Genomic DNA, 25,433 nt, shown 5'->3' with positions numbered 1-25,433 from the left:
TCCTCGATGCTGTCGCTCCTTTTGTATTCAGACAATGCAAGTCAAAGGCTAGTCCTTGGCTAACTGATTTTACCAGAGCCACTAGAAAAGAATGTAGAAGATGTGAAAGACGGTGGAAAAAAGATAGGCTGTGCGTCTCTATGGAAGCTCTTAAGACTAGCTGGTAAGTCTATCAGAGAGCAGTAAAGGCTGCCAAGCACTCCTATTTTTCTCAACTTATTGCTGCCTGCTTGCATAACCCTCGTGTTCTATATAACAGTATAAATTCTGTACTTAATCCGGAAGGCTATATTCTTTTGCGGAAAAGGTTGCTAGTTTGAGACCTCCGACTCTACCTATTGCTGACCCAGCCATGCATGGTTCTTGCTCAAGTCTGTTCTCTGCTTTTCTACCAATTGTTTTATCTGAGAAACTTGTGTTGAATGCTAAACCGTGTGGCTCTCCAAATGACGTTGTTCCTCCCCGTTTTCTTAAAAATGTATTTCCTATCATCGGACCACATATTCTGAACATTATTAATACTAGTCTTTTGTCTGGTCAAGTAACTAGGGAATTTAAGCATGCAGTCATACATCCTTTACTTAAGAAACAAGGCTTAGACAGTTCAGTCATAACAAATTTTAGACCCATCTCTATTCAATTCAATTTTTCAATTTTATTTATATAGCACCAAATCACAACAAAAGTCGCCTCAAGGCGCTTCATAGATACAGAGAAAAACCCAACAATCATATGACCCCCTATGAGCAAGCACTTTGGCAACAGTGGGAAGGAAAAACTCCCTTTTAACAGGAAGAAACCTCCGGCAGAACCAGGCTCAGGGAGGGGCGGCCATCTGCTGCGACCGGTTGGGGTGAGAGAAGGAAGACAGGATAAAGACATGCTGTGGAAGAGAGACAGAGGTTAATAACAGATATGATTCAATGCAGAGAGGTCTATTAATACAGTGAGTGAGAAAGGTGACTGGAAAGGAAAAACTCAATGCATCATGGGAATCCCCCGGCAGCCTACATCTATTGCAGCATAACTAAGGGAGGATCCAGGGTCACCTGGTCCAGCCCTAACTATATGGTTTAGCAAAAAGGAAAGTTTTAAGCCTAATCTTAAAAGTAGAGATAGTGTCTGTCTCCCGAATCCAAACTGGAAGCTGGTTCCACAGAAGAGGGGCCTGAAAACTGAAGGCTCTCCCTCCCATTCTACTTTTAAATACTCTAGGAACAACAAGTAGGCCTGCAGAGCGAGAGCGGAGCGCTCTAATAGGGTGATATGGTACTACAAGGTCATTAAGATAAGATGGGGCCTGATTATTTAAGACCTTGTATGTGAGGAGCAGGATTTTGAATTCAATTCTGGATTTAACAGGAAGCCAATGAAGGGAAGCCAAAACAGGAGAAATATGCTCTCTCTTTCTAGTCCCTGTCAGGACTCTTGCTGCAGCATTTTGGATTAGCTGAAGGCTTTTCAGTGAGTTTTTTGGACATCCTGATAATAATGAATGAATTACAGTAGTCCAGCCTGGAAGTAATAAATGCATGAACTAGTTTTTCAGCGTCACTCTGAGACAGGATATTTCTAATTTTAGAGATGTTGCGCAAATGGAAGAAAGCAGTCTTACATATTTGTTTAATATGTGCGTTGAAGGACATGTCCTAGTCAAAAATGACTCCAAGGTTCCTCACCGCGTTACTGGAGGCCAAGGTAATGCCATCCAGAGTAAGAATCTGGTTAGATACCATATTTCTAAGATTTTCAGGGCTGAGTACAATAACCTCAGTTTTATCTGAATTAAGAAGCAGAAAGTTAGCGGCCATCCAGGTCTTTATGTCTTTAAGACATTCCTGCAGTTTAACTAATTGGTGTGTGTTATCTGGCTTCATGGACAGATAGAGCTGGGTGTCATCTGCATAGCAGTGAAAATGTATGCTATGTCTTCTAATGATACTGCCTAAGGGAAGCATGTATAATGTAAACAGAATTGGTCCTAGCACTGAACCCTGTGGAACTCCATAATTAACCTCAGTGTGTGAAGAGGACTCTCCATTTACATGCACGAATTGGAGTCTCTAAGCTTCCCTTTCTTAGTAAGATTCTGGAAAGGGTTGTTTATACTCAGTTGATGGACTATTTGAATGACTCTAAATTGTCAAAAATCTTTCAGTCCAGCTTTAAGCCATTCCACAGCACGAAGACAGCCCTTGTAAAAGTTATGAATGACATCCTGATAGCGACAGTGGTAAATATGCAGTGCTGGTCTTGTTGGACATGTTAGATCGTGGCTCAAGAATTGGGCGTTCGCCTTGTAATCGGAAGGTTGCCGGTTCGAGCCCCGGCTCGGACAGTCTCGGTCGTTGTGTCCTTGGGCAAGACACTTCACCTGTTGCCATCACCAGAGTGTGAATGGGTGGATGACTGGATATGTAAAGCGCTTTGGGGTCCTTAGGGACCAGTAAAGTGCTATACAAAATACAGGCCATTTACCATGACAGCTGCATTTGACACTGTGGATCACGATTTGCTGATCTCCTGCTTACAGCACTGTGTGGGAATTTCTGGTTTGGCACTTTTGTGGTTAAAGTCCCATCTTTTAAATAGGACCTTTTTTGTTAAGTTTGCTTCATCCTCTGTGGCCCCTCTGCTTTGGGGTGTGCCACAGGGATCTATTCTTGGGCCGTTATTGTTTTCATTGTACCTCTTGCCTTTTGGCGCAATTTTCCGAAAGCATAAAGTGCCATTCCATCTATACGCAGATGACTGCCAGCTCTACTTACCTTTTAGTCATTCTGATAGTCTCCCAACTGGACCTCTGCTTGACTGCCTTACTGATGTCAAAGCATGGATGGCAAAAAACTTTTAAAATTTTAATGATTGGAAGACAGAAGCAATTTTATTTGGCCCAAGTCATTCTTCTCATACTCTGGATGTTGATCTTGCAGCTTTGACTTCCCAACTAAAGAGTTCGATCACAAATCTTGGAGTTAAAATTGATTCTGCACTCACCTTTGATGACCATGTAAACGGGGTGGTAAAATCAGCATTTTATCACCTCAGACATTTATCAAAGGTTAAGCCCTTTCTTTCCAAACGTGACTTGCAAAGTGTTATTCATGCCTTTATTACCTCACGTTTAGATTATTGTAATTCTCTTTTAACTTTTAAGATGGCGGCGCGTGAACAACGCGAGGCTCAGTGTCTCTCCAGAATCTGCTATTTAGCAGTTTTTTATCTACTTTTAACCGGATTATTCGTCCAGAATTTCTGTGCGTTGCTGACCTACAGCAGCCAAGAGCTTCTGGACATCTGGACTCACAACTCCAACAGTTTTATCGCCGATCTCCGACTCATCCCAGAGATCTCCAGAACACCGGAGGCTGCCCACTCTCCCCGGCCGGGCGGAAGTGCACGCAGACGGCGCCGAGATCGTAAACAAAGGCGAGGTAGGCGCGGAGGGCTAGGGGCTCAGCTAAAGCTAACACCACACCGGCTGCCTTTACCCAGTATTTTCCTCGCCAATGTCCGTTCTCTGGCAAACAAAATGGATGAGATACGGCTCTCCATCACTAACAACAGACGGATTATGGACTCAAATGTCATGTTTTTCACCGAAACATGGTTGAACAACAGCTGCCCGGACAATGCTATCGAGTTAGCAGGACGCCACACACACCGAGCCGACAGGCTAGCAGATGACTCCGGCAAGACCAGAGGTGGAGGTTTGTGCATTTATATTAACAATGCTTGGTGCATGAACTCCACTACTACTGAGAGTCACTGCTCACCTAATGCGAAGTTTTTAATGGTCAAATGCAGACCTTATTATCTCCCCAGAGAACTCACTTCGATCATACTCACTGCCGTGTATATCCCCCCCGACGCTAATGCTAGGTTGGCCATGAAAGAACTTTCTGCAGCCATTAACAAACACCAGAATAAACACCCCGAGGCTGCTTTTATTGTTGCTGGTGACTTCAACCACACCAACTTAAAGACAGTCCTCCCCAGATTCCACCAACATGTCTCCTGCCACACCAGAGGAGACAAGACTTTAGACCATGTGTATTCCAACCTGGCTGGAGCCTACAAAGCCACACCCCTCCCCCACATTGGACAATCGGACCATCTCTCCCTTTTCCTCACACCTAGGTATTCACCACTAGTCCAACGTGTGAAACCTGCTGTGAGGACAATTAAAGTGTGGCCAGAGGGGACAGAGGCAGTGCTCCAGGACAGATTTAAAAACACAGACTGGAATATGTTCACCCACACAGACCTGGACCAGTACGCCTCATCTGTACTGGATTACATCTCCGAAACCACAGACAGTGTCACCACCCAGAAACGGATCACCATGTACCCCAACCAGAAGCCTTGGATGAACCGGGATGTTCGTCTCCTCCTGAAGGCCCGCAACACTGCCTTTAGGTCAGGAGATGCACACGCCTACAGCACAGCCAGGGCTAATCTAAAGAAGGGCATCAAAAAAGCCAAACACCATTACAAAAAGAAGGTAGAAGAACACTTCTCCAACTCCAACCCCCGACGCATGTGGCAAGGACTCCAGACCATTACAGACTACAGGACCACCAAACCCTCCCCCGCATCCTCTGATGTCTCCTTCCTCAACGAGCTCAACAACTTTTATGCTCGTTTTGAGCGAGGGAACCCCACAACCACAACCAAAGCAGACGTGACGCCAGACCACCAACCTCTGACTCTCTCCCCCACCGATGTAGGAGCGGTGCTGAGCAGGATCAATGTCCACAAGGCTGCAGGTCCTGATGGCATCCCCGGGCGTGTTCTCAGAGTGTGTTCTGGGGAGCTTGCAGGAGTGCTCACAGACATATTCAATCTGTCCTTGGCCCACGCTGTGGTACCGGCCTGCTTCAAATCCACCTCCATCGTCCCGATACCCAAAAACTCCAACCCATCTTGCCTCAATGACTACCGCCCAGTAGCACTCACCCCCATCATCACTAAGTGCTTAGAGCAGCTGGTCCTAGCACACTTCAAATCCTGTCTCCCCCCCACCCTGGACCCCCACCAATTCGCATACCGCCAGAACAGGAGCACAGAGGATGCAGTCTCCATCGCACTGCACTCTGTCCTCTCACACCTGGACAACAACAACACCTACGCCAGAATGCTGTTTATAGACTTCAGTTCAGCATTTAATACAATCCACCCCTCACAACTCATCAGGAAACTGACAGACCTGGGCATCAGTTCCCTCATCTGCAAATGGTTACTGGACTTCCTGACCAACCGCCCCCAACATGTCCGGCTGGATAACCATTGCTCATCTACCATCACAATGAACACCGGTGTACCACAAGCCTGTGTGATGAGCCCTTTCCTCTACTCCCTCTTCACCCACGACTGCAGACCTGCTGATGGTTCCAACACCATCATTAAGTTTGCAGATGACACCACGGTGATTGGCCTCATCAGTGACAACGATGAGGCCGCCTACAGGGAGGAGGTGGATCGTCTGGCTGAGTGGTGCGACACAAACAACCTGCTGCTTAACACCGAGAAGACCAAGGAGCTCATCGTGGACTACAGGAGGAATGCTGACCCACATCCACCCATCCACATTAAGGGGACGGCTGTGGAGCGTGTGAGCAGCTTCAAGTTCCTGGGAGTCCACATCTCCGAGGATCTCACCTGGACGACCAACTGCTCCAAGCTGGTCAAGAAGGCTCACCACCTCTTCTTCTTGAGGACTCTGAGGAAGAACCACCTGTCCTCAGACATCCTGGTGAACTTCTATCATTGCACCATCGAGAGCATCCTGACCAACTGTATAACAGTCTGGTATGGGAACTGCTCTGCCTCGGACCGGAAGGCGTTGCAGAGGGTCGTGAAAACTGCCCAGCGCATCGCCGGAGCACCACTTCCTGCCATAAAAGACATCTACAGGAAGCGGTGTCTGAAAGGGGCTGGGAAAATCATCAAAGACCCCAGTCACCCATCACATGGACTCTTCACCCTCCTGCCCTCTGGGAGGCGCCACAGGAGCCTCCGGACTAAGACCACCAGGTACCGGAACAGCTTCTTCCCCACAGCTGTCAGACTCCTGAACTCTGCCTCCTGACATCTGACCCACGTTAAACTCATGGACTGAACATACACACCCCCACAATGGACAACTGTACCCTCAAACACACAATAATAACATGGACTGAACCACCACTCACAACCACTAGCACTTTATATAGCCTCTGTAGAAACTATCTACACCCTCACTTATCTTAACTGCACTACTGTATAGCTCTGTGTAAATAATCATTCTGTACATTCAATAATCTTTAATCCTACAACTGTTTACAACTTGCATAGTTCCCATTTCTGTATAGTTGTATATCTCAGATTTCTGTAAAGTTATTTATTTCATATTCTGTATAGTTTTTCATATTTATATCCTGTTCATAGCCTGTACATAGCTTGTACTCACTACAGCCTGTACATACTTAGTTATAGAATATTCACAACATACTTCATACCGTGTACATTATAACATACCATAATAGACCCATTTCTGTAATATACTTACATATCTATACTATTGCTAATATATATTGTAATATACCTATATCACTAAAGCACTTCTGGATGGATGCAAACTGCATTTCGTTGCCCTGTACCTGTGCATGTGCAATAACAATAAAGTTGAATTCTATTCTATTCTATTCTAACAGGGGTTGGGCAGGGCACTTTGTCACGCTTGCAATTAGTGCAAAATGCTGCGGCACGATTTTTAACTGGCAGAAGAAAATTTGATCACATCACTCCGATTTTGGCCTCTGTACACTGGCTTCCAATTGAATTCAGGATCCGTTTTAAAGTCCTTTTATTGGCTTTTAAATCTCTAAAGGGTCTGGCACCTGTTTATTTGTCTGACTTGTTGAAGCCCCACGTCCCTACTCGTTCCCTTTCGGTCAGCTGAGCAGTTGCTGCTTTCGGTCCCAAAGTCACGGCTGAAACTTAGAGGAGACAGTACGTTCTCTGTTGCCGCGCCGATGCTTTGGAATAACCTTCCTCTCCATATTAGACAGGCTGCATCAGTGCCAGTTTTTAAGTCTTTATTAAAAACCTATTTTTATTCCCTGGCTTTTAACTCTTTGGGTAACTGACATTTTTTATTGTTTTTTAACTTTATTGCTATGTCTGGTTTTATTACTATGTGCATATTAGTATTGTACAGCACTTTGGTCTACCAGGTGTGTTTTTAAAGTGCTATATAAATAAATAAATGATGATGATGATGATCTCAGGGAAGCTCATCTGCATGCTTGTCGTCCTCATCAAGGTCTGGACCTGACTGCAGTTTGCCATTGTAACCAACTTGCGTAGGCAACTGCTCAAATTTGATGGTGTCTGGCACGTTGGAGAGATGTTCTGTTCACAGATGAGTCTCAGTTTTCACTGTTCAGGGCAGATGGCAGACAGCGTGTGTGGTGACATGTGGGTGAGTGGTTTGCTGACGTCAACATTGTGGATCGAGTGTCCCATGGTGACGGTAGGGTTCTGGTACGGGCAGGCGTATCTTATGGACAACAAACACGGGTGCATTTTATTGCTGGCATTTTGAATGCACAGAGATACCTCGACGAGATCCTGAGGCCCGTTGTTATGCCATTCATCCACATTTGTTTAGCCCCTGGTAGGAATTCTGAATATCAGCCACTTCTTTTACCTGACGGCGGTACATAATATACCGGGGACCTGTTGTCCCATGATATTTCCTCCTCCTGCTCCTCTTCTTTCTTGGGTTTCTGCTGCCTGAGGTATAACAAACTAAGTTTGGTTTGTAAATATTTACAGGTTGCACTTACAAATATGCATGAACAATAGCTCATGTATATTTTGATTTATTTTGATTAATTAGTCCAATTAATTAATTAGTTAGTAATTCCTTCTTCTAGTCTTCAGTAGTCCAGTGGTGGTGTTTCATGGCCCAGGCAAGCACTCTTTGTATTATTCTGATATCTTGGCAATGGGTTTTTTGCTGCAACTCATTCTGTCAAACCTGCAGCTTGAAGTCTTCTCTTTACAGTTGAAACTGAGACTTGCTTACTATGAACACTATTAAGCTGTGCTTGAAGCTGTTGTCCTGTGAACTACCTGTCATGCAAGCTGTTAACTCTCAGAAACCTGTCCTCTGATTAAGTTGTTGCTTTGGGCCTACCAGACTTGTTCCTGTCACAGTTTGCCCCAGTTTGTTAATGGTGAAGCAAACTGTACTCACTTACACCTTGACTTTCTTTGCAATTTCTCTATAGGGAAGACCTACATTTTTAAGTGTAATGGTGGTCTGTCTTTCTTCCATTGTTAATTTCCTTTTTCTTACCATTTTTGTATCAACACACTACTTTCTGCAATAGAATACTGTTCAACTGATGCTCACAAGAGTATAGGACCACAGTGTGTTCCAACACTGCTATTATGCAGAAAGACGGGGTTGAGTATCTTGCCGAAGTACAACTGTTGCAGTGAAGGTGTTGAGTCCGAGAGCAGCTGACCTGATAGATGGGATCATTGTGAAGATAGAAACCTGGACCCTATGTAGCCGGTTACCAAGGTTACGTGAAGTACCCTCTGACGGTCTATGAGAATGACTGCAACCATAACCGAAACCAACTCACTGATCTGTACAACAGCAACAGCGAACACGGAGAATGGGCTGCTACAAAATAAACAGCCAAAGGAGCAATGCCCTCCATGGAGAAAGACACTAGAGGCCAAGATCAAGGTAGCACAGAGGAAAGCCATCTATCGAACCTACAGAAAGGGATGTTGTAGAAAGGGATGTCTAAGAAGTTAGCAAGCTGCCCATAACTGAGGCCTTGGAAAATGCCAGGTAAAGACTCACAGCCTCAGCCAGCCAAAAAGGTATACCAGACATATAGGAAGCAGGAGAATCAGCCACCTGTACTCCACAGAACCAACATGCCAAGCCAAGGGGCTGCGACACATTTATGCAGTCGTATTTCGCACATGACTTTGAAAGGCGGAAGAGGAAGTAGTTCCTTCCAATGTAGACAATCCGAATGGTATAGTTTCTTTCCACTCTGTTCCTGTTCATGATAAACTACAAATTTACCCTAAATTACTAAAATATTGATATTTTAATATGAGAATCGATTCTAGAACATAAATGACTGGTATTGGAGGAATTGATATTTCAGTATCGATCCGCACATCACTAATCCGGGCAATCAACACCCATGCCCTGCTGGTGAAGAGAGACCTAATGGGATAATAAGATGGCCAAAGGAAGATATAGAAGCCACTGATATATAAAAAAAAAAAAAACAGGAAGCTCATCACCTTGCATATATCCAGCTCCCTGAGACTGTACGCTGTAAGCAAAAGGAAGAAGGCTGAGGACTAGTGGCTGTCAAAACCACTGTCCAGGATGAAACAACAAACATCCATGAGAACATCAGGAAGATAGCCAAGACCAAACTTAGTTTGGTTAGTAAATACCTCACGCAGCAGAAATCCAAGAAAGAAGAGGAGCAAGAAGAGGAAATACCATGGGACAACTGGCCCCTGCATAGTATGTAGCACCGTCAGGTAAAAGAAGTGGCTGATATCCAGAAATCCTACCAGGGGCTAGGCAAAGCTGAACTGAAAGACAGCACGGAGAAATTAATAATGGCACCAGAGAAACAAGCTCTGAGCACTAGATGCCGGGGGGTGTCTACAACAACAGACAAGAGCCTAGGTGCAGGCTGTACCAAGATGCCCCTGAAACAATCCAGCACATAACAGCAGGGTGTAAAATGTTTCCAGGCAGGGCATACATGGAACTCTATAAAAAAGTGGTCAGCATAGTATACAGAAACATCTGCGAATATGTGCCCTACGGTGGTTGAGAATGGCCGATCAAAGATCCTCTGGGATTTCCAGATACAAACAGACCAATTGTCCATCCATCCATCCATCCATTCGCTTCCGCTTCTCCTTTTCAGGGTCGCGGGGGGCGCTGGAGCCTATCCCAGCTGTCATAGGGCGAGAGGCGGGGTACACCCTGGACAGGTCGCCAGTCTGTCTTTAAGGAAATACACAGCCATGCGATATGGTTCTCATTCCACTGAGCTAAATGGGCGCCCCTGACTACCTTTTAAAATCCATCCATCCATCTTCATCCGCTTATCCGAGGCCGGGTCGCAGGGTCAGCAGCCTAAACAGAGAAGCCCAGACCTCCCTCTCCCCAGCCACCTCCTCCAGCTTATCCGGGGGAACACCAAGGCCTTCCCAGGCCAGCCGAGAGATATAATCCCTCCAGCGGGTCCTGGGTCTGCCCCGGGGCCTCCTCCCAGTGGGGCATGCCTGGAACACCTCACCCAGGAGGCGCCCAGGGGGCATCCTTGTCAGATGCCCAAACAACCTCAGCTGGCTCCTTTCGATGTGGAGCAGCAGCGGCTCTACTCTGAGCCCCTCCCGGATGGCCGAACTTCTCACCCTATCTCTAAGGGAGAGGTCAGCCACCCTTCGGAGGAAGCCCATTTCTGCCGCTTGTATCCGCGATCTCGTTCTTTCGGTCACTACCCATAGTTCGTGGCCATAGGTGAGGGTAGGGACGTAGATCGACCGGTAAATTGAGAGCTTTGCTTTTACACTCAGCTTCCTCTTCACCACGACGGACCGGTGCAGCGTCCGCATTACTGCAGCTGCAGCCCCAATCCGTCTGTCGATCTCTGGCTCCCTTCTCCCATCACTCGCGAATAAGACCCCGAGATACTTGAACTCCTCCACTTGGGGCAGGAACTCATCCCCGACCCGGAGTGGGCACCCTTTTCCGGCTCAGAACCATGGCCTCAGATTTGGAGGTGCTGATCTTAATTCCCGCTGCTTCACACTCGGCTGCGAACTTTTCCAGTGCGAGCGGGAGGCCTTCACCCAATGAAGCCAACAGACAACCACATCATCTGCAAAAAGCAGAAAAAATATTTAATAAATAAATATTTAATAAAATATTTTATTCATTTTAGAAGTTGAAATTACAAGTTACGGCGCTGCACCTTGATGTGAACCAGCGGCCTGCTTTACGAAAAGGACCCCTTAAGTGGGTAATATCCTGTAAGTTGTTTTATACCACAACAGAAACAATTATTATTATTATGACTATCCTCTTATGGGAAATGATGTGGCCAGTCGTGATTTCTTCCAAGTGGAACTTCTGCACTGCATCCACGTCTGATCTCATCTTGCATTTCCTGCTCCTTTCCTGAAAAACAACACCTCCCTCCCTAACCTTGTTGTATTAATATTATCTACCAATTCCTAGCCTGTTGTTTTCTACTTATAACCTAAGTCTGGGACATTCTGTTCAGAGTCCCTTGGCCCAGAAAAATATTACCCTGACTTATATTAGTTATGATGTGTAAAAATGTTTGCAAATTCCTCTGCAGCTCAACTTGTCAGTCTCAATATTCAATTCAATTATAGGTCTGAACTGACATTTTTCAACCATTACCTCCGGTTGCAAAACAGCCCCAGAGCATAATTTTATTACCACCATGCTTGTCAGTTGGCACAGTGTTCTTAGATTTAAGTCTCACCACTGCTTTTCTAAACACATCACTTTATGGCCTAATAGCTCAATCTTTATTTTGTCTGACCATTTGTTGTTGTTGCCCAGCTGCAAATTTTAGTCAAGCATGAAAGTGTGTATTTTAAACTAAATGTGAAATTGTAGTTCACTGTAGACAATGGAGCTTTGTGTTCCAGCAGTTTCCAGTTCATGACAGGCTTGAACCTTGGTGGTTGTGGGTTTTTTTTAACTGAACATCCTAACCAATATCCTCTGACATTTTGAGTCATCATTCAGATCTTAGCAAAGTTGTGACATGTTGAGACAAATAAAGTTCCTTCCCACAGCCCCAACGGATTGAAAATCTGTTGACAGTCCTGTGCCAGGAAGCCAGCTAATTAAAATTACCTATACTTCCACCAAGAAGAGTGGTCAAATATCTCATCGGATTTATATTAGGAGCTTGTTTACGGCTTCCAAAAGCATGTAATCAAGCAAAAAACTGGCTATAATATAATACTAATGGGCTAAGCTATATTTTTAACCCTACACAGTTGTATGAAAAAGTGTTTCCATCCTGAATTCCTATTTTTTTTTACATCTTTGTCAGAAATGTTTCAGCACTGCGCTGATGCCTTTACCAAACAGTCTTAAATTTGGATAGAGATTCACAAAAACATATCTCAGGGTTAGTTTTCAAAGCGGCTTAAGCCCGATGAGAAGTATTGAACTGCCATCTTAAGTAGTGTTAATGAAATCAGGTAGATCAGCGGGAGGTTTGGTAATCAGGGCAGGTGCGTGGGTCAGAGGCGGGAGCCTAAGATGAGCTCCACCCAGACAGAGGAGAGGGGGAGAGAAAGAGCGTACAACAACAATAAAACTGTCATGCACCACAGTGTGCTCACACAAATGGGATCCAAAAGGAGACTCAAGTCAAATGCGAGCAAGAAAACAGTTTATTGCTTTAACAAAAAGGTGACCCGGAACAACCAAAGAAACAAAACGAGGAACTGAAGAAAAAATGGGAAGATAAACGACACAGGGAAGCCATAATCAGGACCATGGGAGGCTGCAACAGAAAGGGGAGAAAATTACTAGTGAGCTGGTGTTGGGGGAAAACTCTGTAAAAGACCCAGGAGAAATAAAGACACAATGAGACAAGATCACTTTTTATGCTTTAACGTGCACACGGGTAAGCTGTTCAGAACAACTCACAACGTGTACAGAGGCTGGGCACTTTTTATAGGAAAGACAGTGAGAACAGGATAAGAAAATACAAAACAGATAAAATAAACAACTCCATATGTGGCGCTAGTCTCGTCAGCAGAGAGCTGGGAGAAAGCTGTGAGAGATAAAACAATCTAAAACAATATGTCCCAAAACAGTATGTCTTTGCTGAGAAAGTCTAAAAAGATAATTCTAAACTAATCTAACCATAGACAAAAGGGCATGCTTGCACATTTAAAAGAAGGTAAAGAAACATAGAATCATTTTTCCTGTAACAGCTGGGAAATAGGGAGACACAACAAGACAGGGCTTTTGTAATTGGCTTACGATCAGAGCTGGACAGTGGGACTCGGAAGGGGGGGAAGTCTTCCGTGGGAAGCGAATCCGAGGAGGCAAGGATGAGGTCAGATGATGCACTGCTCGCAAGCAGGAGGACAAGCAGGTAGCAGACACAAACGGCGGATCGTACCCTAGGCACATGAAGGCAGAATTAATGCAGTTCAAATGACACATATGTACAAAGCTTTTGCGGGAAGCCTAGTTACCCCTGAGGGGTGATTAACGGACTGGCGTGGAGCATCCGTCAGCGTGGGTTAAATAGTCCTCCAGGTAATTGCCCAGAATGGAAAGCAGGTGTGCAGGTGATGGCCCAGCCCGGAGGTGTGGCCACCAGGGCAGCCCACACACTCCACAGACATAGGGCCACAGACCATGACAAAAACATAATATATACACACACAGTTGTGTCATGGTCTCGGTGCCTCCCTGGCAGTGTAGAATTAGAAAACAAACAAACAAACAAACAAACAAACAAACAAACCATTACAAAAGCACAAAGGTAAACTGCACCATATTTTAAAATGCAGTTGCATTTTTGAGCTTGGACTTATTTCATGTTATTGTTATATCCAACAGGCAAAAAGAAACTGCTAAATCAGGTGTGAAAACTAACACGAATTTGGTGAGTAGAATGACTTATTCTTCAAACATCCAGAATATGATATGTCATAAGAAAGGTAATTCTATTATTTACTAAACTGTCATTGAAGTCTAACTGTAATCTTTAATAGGTGATGATCCTCAGCCCTGCTTTCATGAAATATGTCCATTATGTTTGGCTAGAAAAGCATGGGAGGTATCCATCCACTGGCTTTCTGACTTTGGTTCTCAGCTTGTACTTGTGTGATGAGGTAGGTTCAAGGAACAGATATGATAATTCATCGCTACACCATTCATTATTGGCCCATTGGTTGTACATGAGAGCATAGATATCATTTCCAGTTTAAGCATTACCACAAGGGATCTTTACCATCTGGTTATTCCTAGAGCAGAATTACCTAAATACCATTAAACTAGCTGGGACAATATCCCTTATTTAGATTTGACAATCACAGATAGACAATCTGTGATTGTATTTGGAAGGCCTCATAGGGAATTGAATTTGGAAGGCCTCATCGGGAACTGGCAGTTGCCCCTAGGCTGGATGACGCGTGTACTAATGAGAAGTGAATGAATTAAAAAGGTGTGGAGGTTGGAGCATTAAAATGAGAACCAAATTTTACATTGCAGCCATTCCCCAACTGTCTGTGAATAGTACTCCTGGAGAATTGATCTATGATCATACAAATGTGTGTATTAATAATCATAAAACTGACCTCAAAGCCGATTGTTAGCGAGTGATGCTCTCTTCAGTCATTATGCAAATGTACTGTTAAGGCTTGGGAAACCTGTAGGACATTTTTACCAATGAAAATGCTATGTCCAGATGAATAGAATTAACTTACCAAGATTTCCATACACAGATGATTGAGGATACATCAAGACATAAGTTTTTGAGGCTTTTACTTTTAGAGTCCTTTCCTCCAAGGAAATTAGGGGACCAAGGGATTTGCCTCCCGGTCCTTGGTCCCCTAATAATAACTTTTTTAAGAGCAATGCAGAACACATTAGTGGGGGGATAAGCTCACTCTTTACACTGATGCATCAATCAGTTAATCAGTCAGGAACAGGTAGCTATTAACTGTTGGGTCTAAACTCAGACCCCGCTGTATCTAAGACGTATTCCCATGAAAGAAAAGCAAGGCAACAACGTTCGATTTCTTGCGCAAGGGAGGCCTCTCGTCTGTGACCAGCACGTTGAAATGACCACACTGGTGGCCTCCTCTCGCCGCCTTTTATTGACAAACTTCAAACAATAGTTTACAAAACACCTCCCCTTGCAACCCCCCTTTGGTTACAAAGACAAGGCACTGTATGTAAATGTATACACTGAGTGTGTGTGTGTGTGTGTGTGTGTGTGTGTGTGTGTGTGTGTGTGTGTTTGTTGGTCAAAGGGTCATAAAACCTAAAAGCAGGAACAACATCCTTGGTCATAAAGAGGGTAGTCTTCCCCCACACCCAATGTATGGTTTACCAAAGATAACACAGTGAAACCATACAAAGGGTAGGAAGCTCTACCAAACATCAAACAGATCTTCAAGTTAGGATGTATCTACAATAAAACCTCCCCCAGCACAGAGTGGCTGGAGAGGTGGTCAGGATCAAAGGAATGGCTTTGATCCTACTGCTTAAACTAAGACTATACAAATTTAAGAAACACAATGGCGACATTCAACAATTAGACTTAACATTTCCCTCCTTTTTGTCATTGTATACTTAAATTTCAACTTATGCACCCTTTGTTTAGACAGTGTCAGTGTAGATTTCATTCATGCACAGTAAACTACATCCTATACATAAGCAAATCAGTATCAACAGTTCAAAAACAGGAATTAATATTTTCAAAAGAAGATGCCACCAAGGACCAGACGGTAACCAAGCTATCCAGCCTTGTGGCGGATCTACTCCTGTCGTGCAATTCATTATGTATTTCTTCAAGTACACAACTGAATGTCAAAGGTCAAACAAGAAGAATCATCATTCTCAAAAATCATGTCTCTACAATCCAACTGTATACAGACATAGGTATTTAAACGCATCAGTTGACTTTATTGTTTGTCCATGTGGCTCTCAGCTAACTTCAAAGCTGCAGCAAGTCAACACCCTTCTTTATTGACTCCTATCAACCCCCCAAATCTTCTCACTGTAGGCATCCTGTGGGGGTTAGAGTCAACTTGTGAATTATCTGCATTTACAACTCTTCTCCTGTCCTGTTGTCACCACAGAAAAAGCTTTGTAAAGGAAATTGGATCAAGCTGTTTTGATCTTCTTGGCTCAAAACCTCAAGTGTTCATGATGTAAATGTAGACAAAAGGCTTCTCTGTTTACATCCTTCTTGCAAAAGACAAAAGAATAAGTGATGTTGCCATGTTCCATGGTTAATCTCCAACTTGGGCTAATCCATTGTCCTTCGTACACATAGGCAATTGGCCTGTTTCCAGTTCGTTTAACTGTATAATGTCCTGCAACAAGTCATATTCTTTGAGTCAGACGAGCAGGTCTGTCTCACCAGAGCAGTTCACCTTCCCAGCTACTGGTGAATCAACCTTCCATTCAGGTTCAGAGCAGTTGAAAAGTTGGCAGTGTTCCTGGATGTGTTGCTAAAGCAACCAAACAAACTGTCTCGCTCCAAGTGATGCTATCCGGTTGTGTTCTTAAACTGCCACCAGTAGTTGGTTGAAAACCCATGCGGGTACTGGGTGTGATTTGCTCTGTCCCAATGCGCTCCTGTCATCCCACTCAGGGTCCACAGGCACAAGAAGATGCACAGCACATTCCCAGCCATTCTGATGAGTACCTGTGGCTCAGTTGGTTTCTTCACCGGATTGAGACGAGGGGCCCTGGAGGCTTTCCCCCCCTTTGTTCCCGGTCTTCCTGCCACTTACTCCGAGCTGGCCTGGATGTGTGTCACCTTCTTGCAGTGCGCTTGATATATCCAAGTGTTCCTTCCAGCAATCTTCACTGCTGTGGTCGTCGTCAGCAGCATCCGATATGGACCTTCCCATCGTGGACTGGACCAGCACTTCCTCTCCATGGCCTTATCATCATCCAATCTCCAGACTTCAGGCTCTGCTCCTGCGAAGAAACAGAATCATCTGGCAGATCATTTGTTCTCATGACTACTTTACTTTTAAACATTTCAAGCATCTAATCCGCTAATATGCTCTCTCTTCTGCTTTTCTATCATCACTACAGAAGACTGGAACTCTAAATGCTCTAACATGTGTAATCTCAAAGAGTCAGACCATTCTCTGTTGGAGTAATCCTCATGTACTTATTCTATACAGTCTAACCATGTCCTGCCTGTCTTCCTAAATCTTAACTTTACTATTCCATTAGTTCTCTCTGCCTGCAAAAGTTTTTTTTTTTAAAAAGTATTTAATAATCCTAGAATGAGTATAACGACTGCTCATTTCCCTCCTGTTTGAGACATGGCATAGCCAATGGCTCAAAATAGCAGCAGTCTTATACAAATTATTAGGCAGTACTGGTGTATCACACAGATAAAAAAAAATCATCCTGCAAGCTTGCTCCCTCTGTAAGTCACAACTGTTTTCCTGCTGTAGGTGAGTGGATGTGCATGTCTGCTGATGCTGTATTTCTAAAATGTTAACACCATGTTTAACTACAGCTGCCTCTTTTGCGATCTTATCTGCAAAATCTTTTCCTAATGCAACTGGATCTTTCCCTCACATGTGTGCTGCACATTTACAAACAGCAATTCCACTGGTTAATAACGCTGCATCCAGCAGAATTTGCAAGAGTTTGGTGTGTTCTGCAGGTTTCCCTGTAGAGGTTGTCACACCTCGTCTCACTCACTGCACTACAAAGAAATGTACAGTAGCAAATGTATACTACCTATCAGTGTATATTGTCTCTCTACAGCTTTACACGCTTCCGTTAAAGCTAGCATCTCTGCTGCTCAAGCAAATATGAAACATGCTAGTTGTCCTACATAGATAACTCTCTCTCACTGTCTGCTACAGTAAAACCTGTTCTAGTCTGTCCCTCTGCTGTTATAAAACTCAAATCATCAACAAACCAAACCTTTTCCTCAACGAGTGGCACATCTATTAAGTCATCCCTCAGCTTACACGTCTTCTCCTCGCGCTCTCTACACTCATGAGAAGTGCCCTCCTCCGTTGGCAAAAAGGGTTGGACAGATTCAGAATTGTGCACCACTTTATGGTAATATGTGTGGTTGTGAGAGTAACAGTAACATTAAAGACAAGTGTCTTGTAGGTGACAGAAATGTAAGTTTAGTCTGCAATAGTAAACATCTACCTCGTGTGGAACTAACAATTGCAAAAGGTGAAATAAACTATTGAAACATTGTACAGCTTAAGCTGCTGCACATACTGATCTCACGCATGGAGGTAAAGCACGAGCAACTAGAGCTAATCTTTTAGGATAGTAAGTTACTGGCTTCACTTGTGGAAAAAGTGCTGTTAGTTATTTTACAGTCACCTTGCATTTGTGCTGTTCACAGAACCACAAGTCCATCGCTGGACCTCCTCTGCGCTGTCACTTTTAGGAGCTTGGCACGCTCCCTCAGGTTCCATTTTGTGGGCGATCCTCTCAGTCACTCCTTCTCATCATGGCATCTCACGACATCTACAAATTGAAAAAATGACACTCCTCTCGCCACACGGCTTTCGCCATGTGTCAACTCCCCAATGAGACATGTACAAGAATGTTGCACAGTCTCCCTAAAACAATCTCCAGGGTTTGTCCCTTGGAGCAGCTTCACTCCAAGCTGTAACCCTGTGTAAAAACATTAATCAGCACTTAAATGTTCAGCTTGTTTAGCTCCCAGCTCCTGTATCACAGAAGACAAAGTCTTAAATTTAAAACAACTTCACATTCGCAACCAACTGTAGATCATAAGAGTAATAAAGTATTCAGCATCACAGAGACAAGTATCATTGCAGGTTTATTCTAAACTCATTAAACTCCTACGTTTTCCCATAATTTATTCCAAATTATTTAACATCTCAATGTTATTCCACATTGTAATCAGTGAACTTCACTTATAGGCCATCAAAGCCTCATCTGAACAAGGATGCACCACTTGCATAGGTTTAATACTTGTAAATAAACAGCTAATCACACAAATCACTGCAACAATAATAGAAAACATTGTTTAATGTTACTTCTGGACCCCACCTCTTGACGCATGGACACTCTCATGCGTCAACTCACCAAACCTGGATCCCTGCCTTAAAAACTGGCTCCACCAGGAGCCTGCATACTCACCATCATGGCCTGGAAAACAAGATCTGGAAGTAAAATCAAACTTCACACTTATAAACAAGTATATCACAAGAGTAACAAGCATTCAGCATCAGCAAGACAAGTGTCATGTGCAGGTTTTCTCAAATCATTAAATCACTATTGTTACCATAATTCGCCTCAAACATGGATCATCCCATGTGCTCAGTTAACATTAATGTAATCGGTGACTTCCCTTAAGCAAAGTCACTCCACTCATATATTATTATGGGTCCAAAAGTGGCCAGCAAATGAGCCCATAATAAACTATTCCATAAATATCGTAATCTCTTATTTGTTTTACTCATGTCACTTGTCCACTTCTGCTGAATGCTACATGCACTCTTAAAGAAAACAAAACCTGAAATAAAGAAATAAACATCCACCAGTTGTTCTGCTAAAAACCACATCATCAAATCACATGAAAAACTGCAATGCTGTAAGAAAAAATGCAAATGTTAGCGCTGCGCAGGTGTGTACACACTTTCTCACAGTAACTTCTGTGAGTACCACAAGCCCATGAATAACACACCTCTGATAGATTCACAAACATAAAAATGGCATTTAAAAGGTTAAACCATCACGCAACCTCAGATGTTGCTATCATCTTTCTGCTCCTGTAACAGAGACACACACAGAGATACAGCCACACCTTTGTCAAGTGGGGGTTGACTTCACACAATGGTGTTAAGTCAGTCAGTCAGTTCCCCATTTATTTTAAAATTCTTACTCATTCACTCAGTGATTCCTTCTTTTGCTAATTGTGGAAATTATCGTCGCATTCGTTTCCACGCTCAGCAAAACAACGTCATTTCAAAAAGAAAAATAATTTAGACTGGATTTCCTCGTTGAATCCTTTTGGACAGGAACTTGTTTCCTGATTGTCCCAAATAAGAGCCCATTTTAATTTTGGGGAAGCTCACTTTGCAACAGTTTTCTCGACGACGCTTCGATTCTAATCGTGCAGATCTGCTCAAACAGAGATCATCAAACAAAACTTTCAGTGCACCATGAAAGTAACAAAATAAAAGAAAGAAAATAAAAGAAATCAAAGAAAATAATGGAAAGAAAGGCCTTGTTTAAGTCATGACACGTGTTCTTCATGCCAGGGGGATAAATCGTAACAACCCAATTGGCAGGTTCAACTTTAGTAATAAAGACAAATCAAACAGCCAGTTTAATCTCAAACATTCATCCTATCAGCCATACACACAACATACAGCATAACCCTGTTGTCTTAGCACATAATCAGTTTTAGTTCTCATGTAACTAAATGTGTGTCATGGTAAAACTTCTTCACACACCAGAAACTCACAATCAGCTCACTCAACTCACTCATTTAAGACCTCTCATCAGCATTCTGCTTTCTCCTCTATAATGCAACCATCTGTCCTCCTATAATATTCAGTCCACTAGTCTATGTATCACTTTCATCTTACTAGTGACTTGGACAAGATGACAAACAGAATCTCATGCTTAAGATGCTGTCTGGTCTCATGAGTATCATTGTATGTGTATATGCATGTGGGGTTAGTATGGTTAATGCATTTTCAGTATGTTTTTGTGTTCATCTCTCATCACACTTCCATTATTCTCATCACTGCTTAAAACAACACACATCTCTCTCTGTTTTTTTTTTTCTTTAACTGTACTTTTCTCCAAAACAGAAAATAGCATTACAGCTGTTTCAGACTGAGAAACACCAAACACTCTTCGTGCTATCATTCATCCACACAACTATTTTATTTCTTTTTGTCCACTGGGCAGGTGACATGCAGAATCACGTCTGCCCCAGCTGGATACCTTTCACACACACCATGACGTCAGACACTCTCACACTCGCGGAATTGATCAGGAGAAAAACTTTCTTCATCTTCACACTCTGTTACAGAAACACCATATGGTTTTTTTTTTTGTGTGTTGTGTCAGGGATGGATATGTAGTTGTAACGTTTGTGTTCACTTTCTTTCCTTTCTGTCTCCTCTCTTGCCTAGTCTGTCTTGGACTCAATGCTGCTCCTAATATGCCTCTAATCTCTCCTCCACTTCTGCTCTCTCACGCTCTTCTCTGACTCTACTTTCTGCTAACATTCTTGCTTCTCTCCTCTTCTGAACCTGCTCCAGCCACAACTTAGCAACTGCTAACTGCAATTCCTTCCTCTGCTTCGCTTTACCTGTTTTACCTGCTACACTTACAGCTATTCTTTCTACCAGCATTTTACACTTAACTTCCACTAATGTCCCTTCAAATCCACATTTCTTACACCAACAACCTACATACTGCGTGCTGCCTGGTAAAACTTTCTGCATAAATTTTACATCTCCTTCTAAGGCAGACTTACACATTTTATTCTCCATTACAAGACAACAATCAGCCACACTCACGCAGACCACGTCTGGCCCGCACACACACAACATAGGCCTATCGCTTGCGTTTGCACGCACAGCGAGCGCTCTCTGTTGAAAACTCTCAAACGCCCCATATGGCGGAGATTCCGGACTCTGAACCTAGGTTCTCTCCACGCCCCAAATGGCGGAGAACTCTCTACGCCCCAAATGGCGGAGAAGCCTGCGTCTCTCGCACGCGGCTAGCGCGCTCCCGGACTCACGTTTAACGCACAGCCCGTAGCCGCTCTCTATTGTTTTGGGTCACGTGCGCTCTCGTGACCAGCGCTCCCCCGGACTCAAACGTTTCACGCAGAATCACGGTGACGTGTATCTAGGATCCACATTCATTCACACGGTTATAGAGACGCTCTCTGATTGCTTACCGTTGTGTTGCGTTTCGTTCACAGGAGAGTCCTAGAATCCCGTCAGTCGCCGTCCACGAGGGGAGTTCAGACGCTATTCCACCGGCCTGGTCGCGAATTTAACACTCCAGGGCTTTGTCAGGCGTCCTAACGGCCTGGTTGTCGACAGTCTGCGGCGTGTCCTCTCTCCCCTCAGTGTGCGGCGAAATTCTTGGACTCCGGCTTCGAAGGACCAATTAATGTTGGGTCTAAACTCAGACCCCGCTGTATCTAAGACTTATTCCCATGAAAGAAAAGCAAGGCAACAACGTTCGATTTCTTGCGCAAGGGAGGCCTCTCGTCTGTGACCAGCACGTTGAAATGACCACACTGGTGGCCTCCTCTTGCCGCCTTTTATTGACAAACTTCAAACAATAGTTTACAAAACACCTCCCCTTGCAACCCCCCTTTGGTTACAAAGACAAGGCACTGTATGTAAATGTATACACTGAGTGTGTGTGTGTGTGTGAGAATGTGTGTGTGTGTGTGTGTGTGTTATGTGAGAATGTGTGTGTGTGTGAGAATGTGTGTGTGTGTGTGTGTGTGTGTGTGTGTGTGTGTTATGTGAGAATGTGTGTGTGTGTGTGTGTGTGTTTGTTGGTCAAAGGGTCATAAAACCTAAAAGCAGGAACAACATCCTTGGTCATAAAGAGGGTAGTCTTCCCCCACACCCAATGTATGGTTTACCAAAGATAACACAGTGAAACCATACAAAGGGTAGGAAGCTCTACCAAACATCAAACAGATCTTCAAGTTAGGATGTATCTACAATAAAACCTCCCCCAGCACAGAGTGGCTGGAGAGGTGGTCAGGATCAAAGGAATGGCTTTGATCCTACTGCTTAAACTAAGACTATACAAATTTAAGAAACACAATGGCGACATTCAACAATTAGACTTAACATTAACATTCATTTCTTTCCTATTTCTCTTTCTTCAGTTTATCTGTTTATTATTAATTGTATGTATTTAATATAGTTTTATACTGTTACTGTATTTGCATGTTGAAGTGTTTGTTTCTTGGCCTTTCCTATTGCCTTGATAAGGCTCTTGGTATGAGAAAATTCCAGGGGATGGTGAGGGTGCTAGTAATAGAATTTATGACAAGTACTGACAATCCTAACTTACACAGACTGTATTTTTATTTTTGGTTTTAATAAAATATACTTAAAAAAGAAAAAAAGAAAAATGGAATGGCAAATCACCTGCACTGCATTAAGCTAAAGCACAGGTGTCGAACTCAAGGCCTCGAGGGCCGGTGTCCTGCAGGTTTCAATGTGTCCTTAATCCAAAACAGCTGATTTAAATGGCTAAATTACCTCCTTAACATGTCTTGGGGTTCTCCAGAAGCCTGTTAATGAATTTATCATTTGATTAGGGTGTGTTGACCCAGGGTGATATCTAAAACCTGCAGAACACCGGCCCTCGAGGCCTGGAGTTCAACACCCCTGAGCTAAAGCATGTTAATGAAATCTATAATCTATAATTATTTTATGTTAATTTCATTTGTGATTAATAATCCACATTTTTGTGTCTTCAGGTTAATGTGTTTGGATTTGGAGCAGACAAGAATGGAAACTGGAATCATTACTATGAGGAAATCAAAAACACACGTCTGAGAACTGGACAACATCCTGGAAAGCTGGAATATCAATATATCGAGAAACTTCATAAGCAACGGAAAATTCATTTTTTCAGAGGATGGTAATCTGGCTTTTGGTGTCTCTCAGGGGCATTAAGATAAGCAGCCCCCAGAACTGTAGAATTAAAATACTTAAGAATAGTAGATCTAAAAAGAAAAAAAAAATGTGTAGTTTTGTTCATTAGTTGCATGTTGGGTATCAGAGATTACTTATTTTTGGAAGTGTTTACATACAATAAAGTCCTTTCAGTATACCACCATACAAAAGATCTTTTCCATTTTGTTCATAAAACAGTTTTACTCCCCTTCGGCAACTTATTCTTCATCATATTTTGTCCAGTATATCCACTATCTGTCCTCTGCACATGTTGAAACCATTTCAGTCTTGTCTCTCTAGCTACCCTATCTGAGCTGTTCCACTGATATATTAATCACACACACACACACACACACACACACACACACACACACACACACACACACACACACACACACACAGTATCTCTTACATCTCTTGGTGAGATGTAAAATGATTAAAATCATAGCTTCATAGCTTCTGATGACAAGCAAGATGATGCCTGTGCTTGGCTTCTACCTGTCTGCAATTTCCTATTACATTTTATGCTATTATATCAACCCTGACGTTTAATAAATGCACCTCTGCCGCTGTGACGTATGACTGTTCTCCCCTGCTCCACATCAAAAAGTCTATGGAACGCCTTTATGATGATTGGGATAGTTCAAGGAAACTTTCCCCCTACTATTTGTGTGCTTTTCCTGATAGGAAAAGGAGCTAATTACAAAAAGTGCCTCAGGAAATCCTAAGAAGAAATCAAGGAAAAGAGGCTGTAGGGTTGGCATCCAGGTACATATTAGATGAGCCTCCAGATCAGAGACTCTATGAGTGGACTGGAGGTGTCCTGAATTTTGCTGCCAGTTACCCTTCCGGATGTAGTTGGAAACATGCACTCACAGCCACTGCAGCCTGGCCTTTTCTTTTGTGATGCTCTGGATTCTGTTGATTTAGGCCTTACCGCTGTGTCCTCATAGCTTGCATCGCAAAACCAGTGTCTGGCTCTGCTGGTTCCGTGGCACAGCTAGAGAGACCACGTGATCGGATAAGGTGTTTGCTGTCACACTCACTGAGACCAGCTGTTGTGTAATCTGTGCTGCCAGTGTAACCCAGGTATTTTTTGAGTGTGGGATTTCTGATGATTTGGTAGTCATTGAACACACCACAGCCTTCCGTTCATCCGATGAGGTGCATGCTGCAATTGGTGGCTCATCTGGGGTTTCCAGTAGGAGGCTGAGGAAGACAGATTGGGTGGTCTGGGGTTCGGCCAGCAAAGCGAACAGCGACCCGGGTCATCTTAAAAAGGTAAGTGCCACCTTTAATCAAAAGTGTGCATATTGGAGCTTATCTAAATTGTCTGTTTGCTAAGTTGATTGAATACTCAGTGTCAATTTGCTGCAGTAGACAAAGAGGATGTATTTTCCACCCTGATTTACGAATAAATTCTTTACAAATCCTACCATGTGAATTCATGGATTTTTTTTTTCACATTCTGTTTCTCACAGTTGAAGTGTACCTCTGGTGCAAATTACTGACCTCTGTCATCATTTTAAGTGGGGGAACTTGCACAATCGGTGGCTGACTAAATACTTTTTTGCCCCACTGTATAAACATCCACATTCCAATGTAAGGAACAAACACCCACTGATGTATAAAATAAAGACCAGCGAGTCTCTGTGCCCTCACTCTCGTGCGAGCGCTCTAGTGGCTGCCCTTGATAGCAAGAAAACCTGTGTTTCTCCTCTCTGATTCTCTGCTGAAGAAGGGTTTTAGAATACATCTCTTGACAAAGTAACTTACCCAACACTGCTAACAACAAATTAAAACATTAACTTCAAGTATAAAGGTTTTTTAAAACTATTTACAGCGACTCAAATATCAGCCGCAGGTTTCTGACCCCTGAGCTAGGGTCACACAAGACCAGATTCCAGATTAAGAATTGCAAGAAAGTCTGG

The 25,433-nt window shown here is 43.4% G+C and overlaps 1 protein-coding gene and 2 long non-coding RNA genes across 4 annotated transcripts in view; 1 reads left to right on the top strand and 2 right to left on the bottom strand.

Annotated features, from left to right (window-relative positions):
- Window positions 1-24,041, top strand: part of LOC106674525 (CMP-N-acetylneuraminate-beta-galactosamide-alpha-2,3-sialyltransferase 1-like) — a 45,918-nt gene extending 21,877 nt beyond the window's left edge. Inside the window, exons 5-7 of the mRNA XM_076880967.1 lie at window positions 13,682-13,727; window positions 13,837-13,956; window positions 23,304-24,041. Coding sequence (XP_076737082.1) covers window positions 13,682-13,727; window positions 13,837-13,956; window positions 23,304-23,471 — 334 coding nt within the window. The 3' untranslated portion in view covers window positions 23,472-24,041. The remainder of the gene's footprint in view (window positions 1-13,681; window positions 13,728-13,836; window positions 13,957-23,303) is intronic.
- On the bottom strand, window positions 12,473-13,441 carry LOC106674526 (uncharacterized). 2 transcript variants are annotated; one of them, XR_001341529.3, is made up of 3 exons: window positions 13,312-13,441; window positions 13,094-13,236; window positions 12,473-12,608 (listed from the first exon to the last, which is right to left on the bottom strand). It is a non-coding gene; the product is annotated as an uncharacterized LOC106674526 (long non-coding RNA). The 2 variants fall into 2 exon arrangements; XR_003022575.1 differs by having other exon boundaries at window positions 13,094-13,317.
- Window positions 14,858-22,680, bottom strand: LOC143415646 (uncharacterized). Its single transcript, XR_013096055.1, has 2 exons — window positions 21,747-22,680; window positions 14,858-18,319 (listed from the first exon to the last, which is right to left on the bottom strand). It is a non-coding gene; the product is annotated as an uncharacterized LOC143415646 (long non-coding RNA).
- Window positions 24,042-25,433: the final 1,392 nt, after the last annotated feature.

The sequence above is a fragment of the Maylandia zebra genome, unplaced genomic scaffold (assembly GCF_041146795.1).
Source record: "Maylandia zebra isolate NMK-2024a unplaced genomic scaffold, Mzebra_GT3a scaffold02, whole genome shotgun sequence".
NCBI classification, from domain to species: domain Eukaryota; kingdom Metazoa; phylum Chordata; class Actinopteri; order Cichliformes; family Cichlidae; genus Maylandia; species Maylandia zebra.
Note: the sequence above shows the minus strand (reverse complement) of the source record. Positions and strands in the feature narration are given on the sequence as shown.